The sequence below is a fragment of the Rhinatrema bivittatum genome, chromosome 2, assembly GCF_901001135.1.
Source record: "Rhinatrema bivittatum chromosome 2, aRhiBiv1.1, whole genome shotgun sequence".
Lineage (NCBI taxonomy): Eukaryota > Metazoa > Chordata > Amphibia > Gymnophiona > Rhinatrematidae > Rhinatrema > Rhinatrema bivittatum.
In genome coordinates, this window is record NC_042616.1 from 441,160,715 (window position 1) to 441,177,850 (window position 17,136).

At 45.4% G+C, this 17,136-nt stretch overlaps 1 protein-coding gene across 2 annotated transcripts in view; it reads right to left on the reverse strand.

Annotated features, from left to right (window-relative positions):
• The window catches only part of LOC115084910 (cytochrome P450 2G1-like), a 154,088-nt gene that overhangs the window by 73,523 nt on the left and 63,429 nt on the right, over positions 1 to 17,136 (reverse strand). For both annotated transcript variants that reach the window (XM_029590323.1, XM_029590322.1), the window contains one exon: positions 9,213 to 9,354. In XM_029590323.1, coding sequence (XP_029446183.1) covers positions 9,213 to 9,354 — 142 coding nt within the window. The remainder of the gene's footprint in view (positions 1 to 9,212; positions 9,355 to 17,136) is intronic.

Consider the following 17,136-nt stretch of genomic DNA (forward strand, 5'->3'; position numbering starts at 1 on the left):
CATAATATGTCTGGAAGGGCCAGTTTACAAAAAGGAGGGTAAAAAAAACAAAGAAAGAATAAAAGAGATTGTGATGAACAAGATGATTTTTGGAAACTTCTTAAAGCAATGTACTTTATCTTTCCTCCTGGCATTCCCAACCTGCCTTGATATGCATCTCTGAGAGTCAATGGCACTCTTTTGGATTTTCGAGCACTATTGCAGAACAGAATCGGTCTCCTTCCTGCTGGTGATGGTTTATTTACGCATTTGTAGTAAGCGAGTTGGGTATGAGGGTGGCTGGAGTATATGGGGTCCAAAAGTCCCTGTTTGACTTGATAGGAATGAGGATCTAAAGGTTAAATTTGATATGTTAGGAAGTAGAGATGGAGGATATGGGCACTTAAATGCTCAATTTTCTTTCAAGTTGGGGAGTTAGTGGAGCCTGGAGGAGCCTTGAATCCAATTTCGACATTCAGGCTGCAAATGGGAGGCTTGCCTGTGCTAACTGGCCATTTGCTTTGGGTGTGTGAGAACTATAAACATGATGTTGTGTCCCGTGCTCGTGGAAGGCCACGAGCGCGGCCCCCTACCTTACCCGTGACAGCGACCCACCGCGGGAACTCTGGGGGAAACCCCTGACCCGATGCCTGCCGCTTCGGCGCGGGCTCCTGCCCTGGCCACCGGGTGGGGAGCCATCCCTGCTCCTCCCTCGCGGCGTCCGGCTGCATTTCCTCCGCGGAGGAAATCCAAGATGGCCGCCATCATCTTTAGGCACGAGGCCGTGCCTCCTCATTAGCTTTAAAGGGACATGATCCCTTTAACCAGGTTCAGTTGTTGCCTATGAGCCAGAGCAGAGGAAGTATAAAAGAAGACTTCCTCTGCTCATTCCTCAGCTTGGCAACGTCCTTCGTTCGTCAGGTCTGCTTGCTTCGGTAAGTCTCCCTGTACTTTGGATCCTCGTTCCTGTCTTGTCTTGGAGTTCCTGGATCCTGACTTTGGATCGGCTAGCGGTGATTCCTGGTATTGACTTCGGATCGGCTAGCAGTGATTCCTGGTATTGACTTCGGATTGGCAAGCGGTGATTCTCTAGTGTGTGACTTCGGACTGGCAAGTGGTGATCCCTCGGTGTGTGACTTCGGACTGGTAAGCGACGACCCTCTGGCACTTGACCTCGGACTCCTTCTTGACCATCGTCTCCAAGGGCCCTCCTAAGTCACAGCGGCCCAGGTCTCTACGGGCTCCTCCCGGGGGGACCGCGGGCTTCCAGGGGTGAAGCTCCAGTCAGCCCTTGCACTGAACTTCTTGATCTCTCAAAGGTCCACCTAAGTCCCAGCGGTCCGGGTCCCTACGGGCTCCTCCTGGGGGGACCACGGACTTCCAGTACCGAAGACACTCTTCCTTTATTCACCTCACGACTCTTCATCTGCCTCCACAATCGCCTCTGTCTCCTGTGCCGAGGGTCAGCTGGTCATGTCTTCTGTTCCTGCCTCGCCACCCGACGGGAGAACCTACGGACCATCATCCCACGGTATTCCATCCTCCCGTCGGCCCAAGGGTTCACAAGCCTGAGCATAACACAAGAGTTACCTAGTTTGGCTGCATTGTATAATGTAGTTGTGTTAATGTTGATATATAATATCATTATTTTAGTACGTCAAGCATTAAAGCCTGATCTACTGGCTATGATGAAACAGCTGGTACAGTGCATTCATCTGCTAGTTTTAAAACATGTTAATAAACAGATTGCTTAGTTTGTATTTGGTGAGGATTTGTTTGCTTTCAAAGTGTGACAGAGGTGAGGAATTCCAGTGTGTGGTGTTCGAGTTTCTGTGCATGGATCTATAGCAGTTCAGTTTGTTATATTTTCCAGGCTGTACCTCACAATAGGAGATTTATTTCTGTTGAAATGCATTTAGTAACATTTGCAATGTTTGTTTTTCATAAGTAGGATTGCTGCTCTTTTTGTCATGGGAGTTAATAATGTAATGGTATGGTAGGCTTACTATAAAGTTGATGAGTATGACATTTGCAGGGTTTTGTTTTGCTCCACAAAGTACCTGCTACTGGAGAGAGTTTGTTTTGCTGTTGACGATATGGTAATGAACCCTTGGTTTCCTTACCAAAGGAGTGTACAAATTTGCTGGGGAGGATCAGAAAGATTTAGTTAAGAGTGTATTTTTGCTCTCCCCATGTGGGAGACTGCAGATGGTATGCTCTAGCTTCTTATCACCTCCAGGCACCATCTTAGGGTGTGGGTTTTTTAGTTATCCTTTCAGATAACTCTCTGGGTCAGATTGTCAGCCTGACTTATTTTTCATTGATTTTTACTTTTTTAAGTCAAGTTTTGGAGACCTGCCCTGTGAGATCCTTGGCACCCCTTCACAGAGGGCTGAGGCATCACTGAGTAAGGTTAGATGAGGGGGTTGGGAAGATTCTGGCAGTGTTTTATCACTTCTTCAGGGGATAGACCTGTTTGATGACTCCATGCAGCTGAGTTTCAATTTTGAATTATCTATCTTCAGTGACTACCTTCTCTGTTTGGAAGCTAGGAAGTTTTTTCATTCTTCCTGTCTGTTTTATCCCCTTTTGAGTCAAAGTATTTTTGTTCCACTTGGAGGTGAGTGATCTTGGTATCTGGGAATCAGAGTCCAAGCTACTTGGAGGAATGGCATCTTTCACCTAGGAAGAGCCTGAGGAGTAAAGGAGTCATCTGAGAGGAAAAGGATTCCTGCCCTTTTTCTAGATGGAAGAAGTTAAAAGTATTGAATCAACAGCAACAGTGTTATTCCCCAAGTGAGATGCATATGAGAAGAGAGTGCACACATGTGCTTTCAGAAGGATATCTAAGATATTTCAGAAGACTTTGGAAAGATATGAGAAAGGAAATTTCTTCTTACTTGCTCATTTTCATTCCTGGAATACTACAGATCAGTCCAGACTCCTGAGTTTTGCCTCCCTGCCAGCAGATGGAGATAGAGAGAAAAGCTTTACTGACCCTGCTGCTTAACCTACTGTGCCACCTACAGTTCCTCAGTATGACCTGTGCCCAAGTCAAGATGAGATATACTATAAAAATAACTGAGACCTTCAACCCCCTAAGCAGGAGCAAGACAGAGCCCCAACTCATAACTCTGTGCTCAGAGCCTCCATAATCATGAAATAAAGCACTATTAAACCCAATAAGCAATTCTGTACCATGATAGTCTAATATGAGCAGACTTTCTTAAATGGGTGAGGTCTGGACTGATTTATGGTATTCCAGGAAAAAAATGTAGCAGGGAAGAACCAAGATTCCTTTCCTATCCATATTCTGGGATGTACCCAAGCTTCCCTAAACTGGATGGGACTGAGATAGTTCTGCTCACAGCACACTCTCCTAAAATCCCATGGAGTCCGTAACTCCTTGTCATCAGGAGGCAGCTTCAGGAGAGAAGACCTTAAAGGACCTTCAACTATATCAGCCCACGTTCCATGCAGGTTGAGCCCTTGGGTCCCAGGGCTGGAAGGACTTAGGCGCGGGTCTCTCGAAGATAACAATCCCAAAAGGAAGGAGGTTAGAGTGATGTCAGAAGTATCAGGGGTCAGAGCAGACAGCAGACAAGAGGAGCCAGGCACAGTCCAAGAGTCAGGGCAGGCGGCGAACAAGAAGAGTCGGAGAACAGACAGATGTCAGGGCAGGGGGAAGACAGGCAGAATCTGGGAATAAAGCAGAGTCAGAGCCAGGAAAACAGTCTGAGGGGAGTGAAGAGCAAGGACAAGAACCAGAAACCAGGAACTGGGAGCAGGAATCAGGAACACAGGAACCAGGAACAGGATTCAGGAACAGGGAGCAGGAAGCAGAAGTCACTACTCGCACTCTGGAAGAGTAGGACCCGTTGCCGAGGCGAGGTCCTGGTGGTCAGGCAAGGGTTTAATAGTCCCTTGTCCTAACATCATTGGTGGGGGCTGCAGGAGGTTTTCCCGCTGCTGGCCCTTTAAGAGCCTCGAGGGATCGTGCACGTGCCTGGAGGGGCCAGTGTGATGTCGGCATCGGCAGTGGTGCGGTTGGTCGGGAAGAGGAACATGGAGGGACTGCCCATCGAGAGCCAGGAGACCGCACAAACGTGAGGTGCTTGAGTGGCTTCCCTGGTGCCTGAGGTGAGGGATGCTGGTAGCAGCCTCCTGCAGCTGGCGAGCGCAACACATGCCACTGAATATTTCAGCTAAGTCAGCTGGATAAGTTTCCTAGTCACCCAATAGCTGAATATGGAGTTCTTAGGGTCAGGCCAAAGAATGCATAGTTCCCCAGTGCTGATCCTCCTCCCTCCCTTTATCCATGCACCTGATAGCAAGCTAAGATAATTTCACCTCACATACTGATCTCTAAAACAATACTCCTGCCAAGCCCCCCTTCCTCCTGAGATGTAATAGCTGAAGGCTGATACTCCCTTCCAATTCTCCATTTAAAAAATGTATCCACCTCTTTCCCTTCAGGAGTCCCCAAAGTCATCCGAGGGTCACTAGGCCTCATTGTTTCCTTCTTCCCACTCAGCATCCAGTTCTTACAATGATGATCCTCAGCTGGAATCAAATCTAGATCATCTGCATTGAACTGAACTGAACTCAACATTGATCCACTGCACATAATGTATCATGGATGGGTCTGGATGGGCCATTACCCACCCACCTTTTGCTCAGGCCCACCCAATTCTTTTCAGAACCAATAGGAACTTGCCAACCACATCAGCAGCAGGGCAGAACCCAGCAGAAAATTAAAGAGTTTGTGGAGTCAACAAAATAAGTGGAAGAGCACTGTGGTTTAGGCTTCAATGGCTGATGGGACACTCTTAGTGCAACTGCCTGCCTGATATAAGTTAACAGCAGCAGCAGCCGTAAGTTTATCTGCAGGTTCTTGCAGACCCAGGACTCCCTCACACTCATTCTCCCCTCCAGGTGACAACTTCCACACTCTCATTCCCTCCGCTCTCTCTTCCACCACTAAGAGGAATGTTAAGAATCCTGCCGTGCAGCCACCCTCAGCGAACAAGCCTCTCACCTCTTCAGTTGTGCTGTCTTCGCGGCCCGGTGCCGCCCTGAAGTTTAGCCTTTTGCAGAGGGGAACCCCTATGCAGCCGGGACCCGCTGCCAGTGCTGCGGCCTTTATCCTGCGGCCTGGAGGCTTCCGCTGTTGACGCGCTGTTACGGCCTGGATGGTCGCGCCCAGAATCATCATCTCGCGGCATAGAGCCATCGCTGAGATCTTCCTGGAGCGGCAGGGGAAAGCCGCTGCCATTCAAACGTCATTCCGTAGCCTGGAGGCTGACCCGACGCTTGCTTACCTGCTCCTTCGCCTGCGCAGCAGAGGATGCTGCTGTCCAGGGTCCTGCTTCTCTTCAGGGCCTCCTCCTAGGTGCCGGCTCGTGCCTCTTCATGTTATTTAAAGGGCCCATGGCCGGATATGCCCCAGGCCCCACGTGATGACTGTTTCCTGCTTCAGCCCTATAAAAGGGCCCTGCCTTCCTTCATCCAGTGCCTTCAGATCGGGCTTCATGGTCGTCTGTATCCTTTCTTTGGTCCAGGTCCTCTGTGGTCTTCTCCTGCTTTGACGGCTTCATCTTCATATTCCTGATGTCCTTCGTTTGTGCCTCCAGATGTCTTCGTGTTCCTGATGTCCTTCGTCCATACCTCCTGATGTCTGATGTTCCTTCCTGATGCTTTTGTCTTCACCTCTGCCTCCAGTTCCTTGGTTCCTGAATTTCCACTTTCACGGCATGCCATTGTTGTGGTCCATGACCAGCTGTGTAGGATGCCTCATGGCACATTGCCATCTTCATCTCCGCAGTTCTAGCCTCCGGAAGACTTCTGCTTGTCCCATGTCTCTTGAATCCCAAGTTGTCGGAGAATCCTGTATCCTGTATCCTAAGCTTGTGTCCTCTCCTTGTCTTCGGTGCTCCTTGCATTTCACCCGTCATGCCTAAGGCTCTGTTTGAACCTGCTCTGCTTCAGCATGGTCTGCTACCAGCCATGGGCGGCTGTGTAGGGCGTGCCCCGGTGCAGGCCTCTTCAGGATCTTCGCCATGTTCCAGTCTCATCTACTCCACACCTCGTCTAGAGCCTGCTTCGAGCCCAGTATGGCCCGTGACCAGCCCCGCGGGTGGGATGTGTAGGGCGTGCTGCATCGCAGTCTCAACCCAGTACTTGATCTTGCTCCTGTATATCTTTGTCTGCAGTATCTTGCTCCTGAACCTTCATCCAAAAGTCCTTGCCTGAATCTTCGCCTATATCTATTTCCAAGAGTCTTCGCCTATGTCTACATTCAAGAATCTTTGCCTATGTCTTCGTCCAAGAGTCTTCCATGTTGCAAGGCCTCCATCTGCCCTCGTCCTCCCATTACCCAGTGGCAGGTCCAAAAGGGCTTGGAACGGTTGGAGGACTGTTCATTGACCAACATTGCGTTGCTGGTCTTCTTGGGGCGTGCAGGTCCGGTAGAGGGTCAGACCTTCAGTCTCCTTGTCTCACTTCAGCCTTCTTCTGTTTCTTGTTTGCCCGTGCTTGCATTGGCTCAACTTTTGCTGCGCTCTCGGGGCTCCTCCCTGAATGGCGTGGCAATCCAAGGGCTCACATCTCCCGTCAGAACCAACCGCACCTCCGTGCTCGTAACAAGGAATCTGTATAGAGGTGAATTCAGTAGCGGCACATGGGTAAGCCCTGGCCTAGAAGGAAGTCAAAGCATCTGGTCTGGTGCAGAATGGCACATGGCACATGGCACAGGACAGGATTGCACTGCACTGTGCACCATCTGTTCAGCATGGCAGGGCCAGGAAAGCATGAGGATCGATGTTGGTGACTCAGCAGTCACCGCTGTCAGTGGAGTGGAAGCAATCATGAGGTTGGTGTGTTGGTCCCAGGAGCCATGTGCCTGCAGAGCCTCTACAACCACCATCAGATCCTGTAGCAGCATGTTTCCTATGCAGCGACAGCAGTAGCTACTGCCACTGCTCTCCTCACACCTGCCTTTTCCTTTGTCTTAGAGTGCAGATGGGAGGCAGCCCAGGGACCTTCCATCCCTGCCTCACTATTGCCCTCAACTGCTGGCTCCCCTCATGCTGGGCCCATGGCAAAATATAATAATAAAAAAAACCCCACCATCGGGGCCATCCAGCCCCTTTCCACACCAAAACACACCACTTTCTGATCATGAGCATGAGCCAACCTCGATCCAGTTATTTTGAAGGCACTATGCTTATTGAATCCTCCCTCCCTGACCACCAAAGTAAATAAACATATTTTGTTTGTTTTATGGAGGGAAGAAGCATGAGAGAGCACATTTTTGGGATAGGTAGCATGTGTGGGAATGTGTGACAGAGGGAGAGTGTGTCAGAGAGTGTCTGAGAATATGTATGTCTGTGTGGATGCACATGTGTAATCAGCTTTGAAGTGCCAAAAAAGTGTGAAAAGTGGATTATAAAAAATTTAAATAAATAAAAATCTGAAAGTAAATGTGAGCATCTGAGGGAGCATGTGTATGTGTGAGGGAGCATGTGTGGGAGCATAAGAGACAGTGTAAGTAAGACAGCATGCGTGTGTCAGAGAGCCTCTAAGAGCATGTGTGTCTGTGTATGTGTGCAGGAGCATGTCTTTGAGCATCTGAAAGTGAGGGTGTGTGCTAGTGAGCATGTGGATGTGAGAATGTGCTTGTGAATGCTCATTCACAAGCACATTCTCATATGAGAGAGTGTGTGTATGAGAATGAGAGTTCTTTATAGAAGAGAGAAGAGAAATTTTGTGCATACTCCCTCACCCCCAACTAATCAAAAACATTCTCAGAATGACTGGAATCAAAAGTTCCCAAATATGGAGAGGAGAATATTTATTCCCTTACTAGTTTTAATGAGTGGGTGTTATTTGATATGCATACTGTTTTAAAATTATTTTGTGGTGTTTAGGACAATTTTAAATATTTTTATATAGTTTTTAATTATTAGATGATCTTTTCATCAGCTGTTTTGAAATATTATTTTTATTATTATGATTATACTGTTATGATTGAATTTTTATATTTTTTTTATCCTATAGTTTTATGAGAAATTCTGGTGATTCTGTTTTTACATTGTTGCATCTGGCTTGTTGTGGTTTCCATGGTGTTTATTCTGTATTTAGTGAGATTCTGTCTTTGTTCTGCATGTATAACTGAGATGAGGTATTCTTCTAGCTTGTAGTTTTTGTGTACGGATCTATAGCAGCCTGGCTTGTTTTGTTTTCCTAATAGGAAGTATATTGGTGTTCCAGTGCTACCTTTTCATATGTAGGGTAGTTGCAGGGCATGTGTATAAGAGAGGGAGTGTGTCCGAATGAACATATGTGTGTGTGTGTGTGTGAGTGTTGGAGTCATGTTTTGTTACTTTGGATGAGGATGTATATAAAGGTTAGGCCGAATGGATTCAGAGTTTTCAACTAGACACAAACTAGCTTGACGGCCACAGGCCAACCTCTGAGTGAACTCCTATGTACAGTCTTGTACTGTAAAATGTTTACAAACAGGCAAGAGTCTGCTTTTTTTAGTTATTCCACTAGGTTTGTGATGAGTTTTTCTAGCCTACATTAGGCTCCGTTTCATTTACTTTATGTTGTTAACCCCATATATCTGTATCCAAGTTCTATTGACCTGTTCATTGTAAGACATGTACTTGTCATTGTTATTGTTTAGAATGTAAACCGAATTGATCAGTAATTCTGTTATTGGAAAGTCGGTATATAAAAATGCTAAATAAATAAATAAAATGAGAAAGTGAAGGTCACACAGCTGCACTTGAGATTTGATAAGAAATCAGAGGGAGGGAACATCGCTGCTTTCACAAGTATTTTTTAGTGTAAAAGGAGAGACAGTGAGAGGGAGAGAGGGGGAGAGAGCTCTGGATGTGATGGTGAGGCTAATCCTTTGGAAACATGTAAGCTTATATATATATATATATATATATATATATGCTAAAAGTCACATAGATAAATAGATGTATATTTCTTTCTCTGTCTCAGCTAGTACTTTTAATACTGTTTCCTAATTGAATTTATAATGAAATCTTGGCAACAGATTTTTCAGTTCACCACTACCTGTGCTGGATTATTTCTTGCCACACTCTCAATAATACAGTGAGGAAGATCAGCCTAAATATACTTGCACAATTATGTGAAACAATTACAAGCAGTTAACAATAGTAAGTTTAATATAAATTGTCTTTGTATTTAGCTTTTACCTTCTATTTCTGGGTGTTTTAAAAGAACCAAAAATCCATATTTCAGAGTTGTGCTGGTGGTTTCTACTCCCCCAATGAAGATATCAAGGATTGTCATGAGCAAGTTCTTTACAAAAAATTCAGAGGAAGGATTTTCTTTTTCCTAATAAAATACAGTAAATGGAAGGACATGGAGAGCAAGTTAAGCATCCTGGCTTTCCCCCTAATTAGGAAATCTCTTCCTGAATTTATAGATGAATGAATAAATTTTGACAAAGACTTGAATTTGAGGCTATGAGTAGTCATTGAATACTGTGCACTCCCATAAAATTTATAAAAAAGTGACACTGCATTTTCCTAAAATAAAAATGTAATGGACAGTGGGACATAAATTAACTGCTATCTGTTCATTATATACTGTGACATCCACCATAGCAGTGAAAAGATGGGGGTTCATGAAAGTGCTAGCTAGTCAAACTCCTCAAAGCTTAAATGGCAGTTATGAAGGAACAGATTCCTCATTCCTATTAACCTTAGCAGGAAGAGGCTCCCAGAATCCTGCCTTATGAAAAACAGGCAGCCAGAAAGATAAGACTACAAGGGAAATTGTTGATTCATGCAGCCACACCCTGTTCCCTCCTAGAAAAAAAATATTTCTCTTCCAGAGGACTTCTGGAGTGATTGGGTACAGCAAAGGTACAGTAGAGCATATGTATTGAACCCAGACAGCCAAGTAAGCCAGCTACAAAATGGTAGCAGTGAGAGAAGCCCTTCCCTCAATAAATTGTCCCTTTACTGTCAACTAGGCTGATATAATACCTGGCTATGACTGTCTCTCTGGGAATGCATTTAACCCAGGCCTGGGCTCATGGAATTACGTAAACTCTGATGGTTTTAAAAGGATCAGGACAGTGCTATATTCTTTAATTGCTCAGCCCTGACATTCAAGGTAGGTCTTTTCCAGTCCTGCCTCCTGTAGACATTCAACCCTAAGATATTAGCGGGTAGATCTTTGTCTGAGCTAACTTAAAATGTCCTATGGTTGTTTCAAACCTCTGTACATGCTTCTGTGTAAATGGCCAATGGGCCAGAGGCCAGGAAGTGTTTTATTTTGTTTTACTGAGGCTGGGGATCTGGACTGACTATATTTTGCCCTAAAGTTGTTTGTGAAGTAAAAGTTCCTTTCTTCTAGCTTTGCTGATTCCACTTTGTGAGAGTGTTAGTTCCCTGGCTCTCTCATAGCAACTTAATGCCACAAAAATATTCAATTTTGTACAAGTCTTAGTTATCTAGCCTTTTCCAAAGGTTAAAACATATCTCATAACATTCTTCATTCAAATCACAGATATTTCTGTAATGGATGCCATGATCTCAGTCATTACAAGAACACATGCACCTTTCTACAGTAATATCCATTATCTCAGAAACCAAGAAGAAACCAGAAAGGGTAGATCTCAAGATCTGAACTTACTGTATAATTTATTTTCTTAACCCAAAAAATTGGCTTCATTATGAAATAATCAAGGCTGATTAGTCCTTTGTTAGCACTGTTCAAAAGACATGATATTAGTAATCACAGATTAGGGATGTGCATTCTTTTACAATGAATGTCTCATCCACAACAAAAAAGGTCCCTATTTGTTTCATTCATGGGACCGTGATATGAATGATGATCCCCCACGAATGAAACATATCAGATTAGTTTCATTCATTTGGTTCACAGTGCTTTCTTAGCAGCCTTTTGCAATAGGAGAAGGCCATGTGGGAGTATCCATAGCAACCAGCCCTTTCCTGTGAGTCATAAGTGACCTCACAGACCTGCCATAGAGTGGGTCAGACAGGTTGGCAAGGAGAGCAGAATGCCAACATATCAGAGCGATGCATTTTTTTATTTCAGCCAATCGCTGCTTTGTGATGCTGATCCTGGTGTTTTTTCTACCTTTTGCAAGTGTACCATAGTGCATTTTCTTCTTGGGTTCTATCTGAGAATGTTGTTTGCTGATTGAGCTCTCTCAGAGTATCTCAATTCTCTATTCAATTGCTGGAAATCAGAGCTATTGCTGAAAAATATTTTTCTCCTTTTTTGCTGCTTTGCCAGGCAGCCAGGCGTTTTTTTACTGAACTTTTTTAACTGCACTCAGACTGTTCCTCTGTCTCACCCACTGAGATAAGCTGCCAGCAGTGGCATTTTGCTGCTGATCTTTCCTCCCTGAGGTAGGTTGCAGGCAGGGTTTGGGTGGTATGGGTGGGAGATGTTGCAGTGGCTGTCTGGCAGTGGGCATTGATCAACTACAAGCAGCATCATAGTGAGTACTGTAGGAATTTGGCTTGCAGACTCACAGCAGGAGTAGGCAGGCTGAGGCTTCCAGTCTTTTATCTGGAGATTCAGTTTTTGTGCACATAGAGCAGTCTCAGTTGTAGTCTACAGCAAGACAATGCACTGTGTGTCTGAGTGTGTGTGTAGTTTACCACACTCATATATTGGTACAGTGGTGTTCAGTACAACCAATAAATAAATAATTATTTTAATCCAAATCCCCAGTAGGCAGTGCCATTAAAATCCATGATGTCAGGGAAAGGTATACGTCACGTGATTGGCACTGGCAAAGGAGACCCTTCAAGAGGCAGTCCCCCATTAAAGTTAAAAAGGGACATGTTGTAATCCAAAATCTCTGGAGGGGCATGCAGTTCCAGCCAGAAATAAACTTAAATTTAAAGATGATACACTACCACCAACTGTTTCTGACCCTGTTTTGGAGGCTGAGCCATCCAAGGCATTTGGGGTAGTGGAAAAAGCAAAAGAGCGAGACCCAAAAGCAGCAGTGCGACAGCATACTCTAGATAGCACTGACGATGTAGCACAGTCACTGTTTGCTTCTGATTCTGATGAAGAATCATCTTGCATGGGATTCCCTTCATCAGAAATGGAAGACATAATAGCTGAAGAAGGTTTAGGAGGATTAGTTAGTTCCGTCTTAGCCTCCACTTCAGTACTGGAGGAGAGAGAGGAAATGGGTGATGATGATGAGGAAGAGCAGTCAGTGCAGGCAGAGAGTGTGACTGATGCAGCAGTTACTACCATTAACCATTAAGCCCTATGCTTACCTTTGATGCAACTCCAACATTACTCTCTGCATCAATGGCAGGAGGTGGTAGGAAATATGAATCAAACAGTTACCAACAAGGGCCCTGAAGTTGGTCGTCGGTGAAACAGCTAAGTATGGGAAAGTATGTGGGAGCTTGCTGGGCAGACTGGATGGGCCTATTGGTCATTATCTGCCATCATTTCTATGTTTCTATGATGCTCCTGGCATTGCTTCTCAGGGTGCACCCACTTCTTCAAATCCAGCGCCAGCATACACCCCGAAGGCTATAGAGAAGGGATCACAAAAGAAATATGTGATCTGGAGCCACTTTAAAGTGAGGGAGGACCTGAGTTTTGCTCAGTATAATTACTATGCCAGGGTTATTAGCAGAGGTAAGGAAGTGGGCCATCTAACTAATTCTGAAATGATGCATCATATGCAGAAGCAACACCCAATAGTACTGACATCTGGGGATGGTAGCAGTACCAGTCAGGGGACCCCTTTTTCCAAGCAGCGTAGAGTTGATGAACAGGAGCAGAGTCATCCCATGACCTCAGCCCCTTCCAGCAGTCAGGTGGCAGGTCAGCAGCTCCCTGCCATGTGTCAGAAGCGATAACCCACCATGGAGGAAATGGGGTGGTGTTCGATAGTGCTAGCCCGGGGAAGGAGACAGGCAGCCTCAAAAGTTTTAACCAGGAGCACTGGGGAAATGATTGCCCTTGATGACCAGCCCTTGCAGGTAGTGGGGAATGTGGGGTTATTTATTTATTTATTTATTTATTTATTTATTTATTTATTTATTTGATGGCATTTATATACCGACGTACGTTGGGAACATCTCGTCGGTTTACAAAGAACAAAACTAGCAACGGGCTTTACAAGGAACAAGTAACAGTAAGAACAAGTAATGCTAGGGTTAAAGGGAAGTTAGGGAACACAAGAACTAAAGGAAGGTAGGGGGGCTGGGATATGATTATAATAAAAATATAATATAGTTAACAGCACATATTTGCAAGGAGGCAGTAGAGTTTACATCACATATTTACAGGTCTTAGCTCCAAATTACAAAGTCCCTTCCAGGACCACATTTAGCAGAAAGGTCATCACCAGCCTGTACAACCAGTGTCGCAGACAAATCCATGCACTGCTAGCTAAGGCAGAGGGGAGTGTACATTTCACCTGCGATATCTGGACCACCATGAATGCTGCACACTCTTCCCTCTCCCTGACAGCACACTGGTGGGACTTGGCTGAGGCAGGGGCAGGCAGCAGCTCTATTAGTGACCAAGTATCAGGGTGCAGGTGAGCTTTACTACACACCCACCTGATGGATGAGGCCCATACCTCGGCCAATACTCTGTCATGCATCAGAGACATGCTGGAGAGCTGGCAGCTACACCAGAGAGCCAGGAATCTTTAGGCAGGGTTCTTTGTCACATACAATGTTGCAAACATGGTAAAGGCAATGTCCGATGGGAGCTTTCAGAACATTCAGTGCTTTGCACACACTCTGCGCTTGGTAGTGAAGTAAGCCTTGGTATGTCCTCTGTTTTGTTTTCTCTTTTAGATTTCTTGTTCCTTAATAAGTTCCTTGTTATATTTATGTCTGTTGTTTTTCCTAGAAACTTCGTTGAATGTCATTTTCAACCTGAATGATTTAACAATGCTTGTTTCGTTAAATGAAAGAATGTTTGGCATTTTGTCTACTATACTATATGAACTTTTATTTACAATGGTTCTCCTGAACATTCTAGCAATACACGTCAGTTTATGATTTATTATGAATGTGTTTGCACTGTACTCCACTTTTTTGTGGTATTCACACATTTAATAGGGATGTGCAGAAGGAAAAAATGTGTTTCAATTTGTTTTTCGTTCGCCGGGACCCAAATTCTTTGCATTAGTTTCATAGGGGGAAAAAACAATTCATTGATTAGTTTTATTCGTTTTTCGCTTCCTATTCAAGTCAATGGGGGAAGTATTTGCAGTCTGTTTTTGGCTGCAGAATTGGGGTTTTCTTATCAATTCTGTTGAAACTTCTGGGGAGCAATCATCAGAACAAGAAAAGAGCTCCAAGGTACTTAGACTGTGGCAAAGTGGCACCAAAGTGGCATGAATAGCCTAAGGCACTGTAAAGGGGCAAAGTGGTACCAGGAGTGGCAAGAGGGCTTTAACAGAGGTGCAAAGCAGCTGCGAGAGTGTCTAAAACACACCACAGCTTCAAAAGAGAGTACTGATAATAGTTGCATGCGCCCTCGAAGACAGCATGACAGTCAAAGTGGCAAGACAAGTGGCATCAACATCCTACAGCACAATGAAGGAGGAATATAGCAAGCAGAAAGAGTGTCAGAAAAAACCACAAGGTGCCGATAAAGGGACAAAGCAGCAGAAAGACTAGCACCAACACACTGAGGAACCATGATAGTGGCAAGAACACCACAAGGAGTAGAGTGTGTCATCTGGTGTATGGCAGCAAGACAGAGTGGCAGAACGTTTATAGGGGCAAGACAAGCTGGCAGAGTGGAGATAGTCTGGTCCCTGTGGTTTTGATAGGGGCAAGACAGGCTGGCCCTGGAGAGAGTTCCCTTTTCTTTGTGCAGGAAAGGGCTCCCTAGAATGGGTTTGCCCTTAGAGTGAGGTGTTTCTGTTGGCGTTGAGTGATCTCTCGCTGATCTTTTAAAATCTGGTGGACGTAGCAGATATACAAACGAGAATTTTGAAGGCTGAGGCAGAAAAGGTTTCCATGTGAACAGCAGTTCAACATGGGTCAGAGGGTGTTAGGAGATAGGCTGGCTAAACCTGGGTAGAGTTCCCTTTCTTTTGCACAGGAAAGGACTCCCTACAATGGGTTGTTTGCATCTAGAGTGGAGCACGAGCCTTCAAAGCATGGCGAGTCAACATGGAGGAGGTTTCCATGTAAACAGCAGTTCTGGTTCAACATGGGTCAATGGGTACTAAGAGTTAGGCTGGCTACATCCGGGAAGAGTTCCCTTTCCTTTGTGCAGGAAAGGGCTCCCTAGAATGGGTTGGCCCCTAGAGTGGAGCATGAGCCTTCAAAGTGTGGCGAGTCGACGTGGAGGAGGTTTCCATGTGAACAGCAGTTCAACATGGGTCAGAGGGTACTAAGAGATAGGCTGGCTGCACCATGGGAGAGTTCCCTTTCCTTTGCGTAGGAAAGGGCTCCCTGGAATGGGTTGGCCCCGAAAGTGTGGTGGTTCCATTGGCATCTAGTGAATACCCAGAAGCTATTAACTGTACTTATGCACTTCAGCTGATGACAAAGGAACTTGAAGATCTCTCAGAAATAAGAAAACTGCTACTCAAGTCCAAATCTACAGTATCAACCTATGTTGACTTTGTGCCCTACAGTGCCTCTGTAAACTATGGGAACACAGAGGATGAACTAGACTACAACTACCACCGGTTTTCTATAGTACTAGAAACAGTAATGTTGGCACCTAAGAAAGACTTAGGGAAAATGGCCCATATTATAAAGTTCATGAAAACTATTGAGCATATGAAATATCCAAGCTCTAAGCTGGACAGACTGGCACAGTGTTTGAGTTAGCCCCTTTTAGGGATGTACGGCCTGGACAATGGACAGGCAAAGCGTTTGAGGTCTAGCACTTGTAGGGACATATGGCCTGGATGGACAGGCACAGCATTTGAGGTCAAACCATTGTAGGGATGTACGGCCTGGATGGACAGGCACAGCATTTGAGGTCAAGCCCTTTAAGGAACGTAAGGACTAGATGGACAAGCACAGTGTTGGAAGTCAAATCCTTGTAAGGACGTAAGGCCTGGATGGACATTCACAGTGTTTGAGGTCAGGCCCTTGTAGGGAAGTACAACCTGAGAAAACAAAGAGGTAGGCGATCTATGATACCGTCAGGTGAACACAAAGGAATAGATGCCTGAATCTTTTTTCAACACTTTATTGGTGCAGAGACGTGTCAAATACAATTCGCCCGACTCAGGCCGAGTTTCGCAGCTTTACAGCCGCTGCCTCAGGGGCTCCACTAATTCAATCAATGATGTGTTTCCTCCAATCAATTGTGACAGTATGCCAGCAGTGCAGAGACTGCGGTTTACTATGCTGGAATGCAGTTTGAATCTTCATACATAAGTTGTTTTTGCACTGCTGGCATACTGGCACAATTGATTGGAGGAAACACATCATTGATTGAAGTAGTGGAGCCCCTGAGGCAGCGGCTGTAAAGCTGCGAAACTCGGCCTGAGTCGGGCGAATTGTATTTGACACGTCTCTGCACCAATAAAGCGTTGAAAAAAGATTCAGGGAAGTACAACCTGGACAGTGGACAGACTGGCACAGTGTTCCAGGTCAGGCCCTTGTAGGGACGTGAGGCCTGGACAGAGAGCCACAGCGTTTGAGGTCAAGCCCTTGTAGGGATGTATGGCCTGGACAGTGGACAGACTGGCACAGCATTTCAGGTCATGCCCTTGTAGGGACGTAAGGCCTGGATGGACATACACATCATTAGAGGTCAAGCCCTTGTAGGAACATAAGGCCTGGATGGACAGGCACAGCGTTTGAGGTCAAGCCCTTGTAGGGATGTAAGTCCTGGATGGACAGGCACAGCATTTGAGGTCATGCCCTTGTAGGGATGTAAATCCAGGACAGTGGACAGACAGGCACAAAGGCGCAACATCAGAAGTCAAGCCTTGGTAAATACCCAGAAGCTATTAACTGTACTTATGCCCTTCAGCTGATGACAAAGGAATTGAAGAGCTCTCAGAAATAAGAAAACCGGTACTCGTCCAAATGTACAATATCAACCTATGTTGACTTCAGTGCCTCTATAAACTATGGGAACCACAGAGGATGAACTAGAGTACAA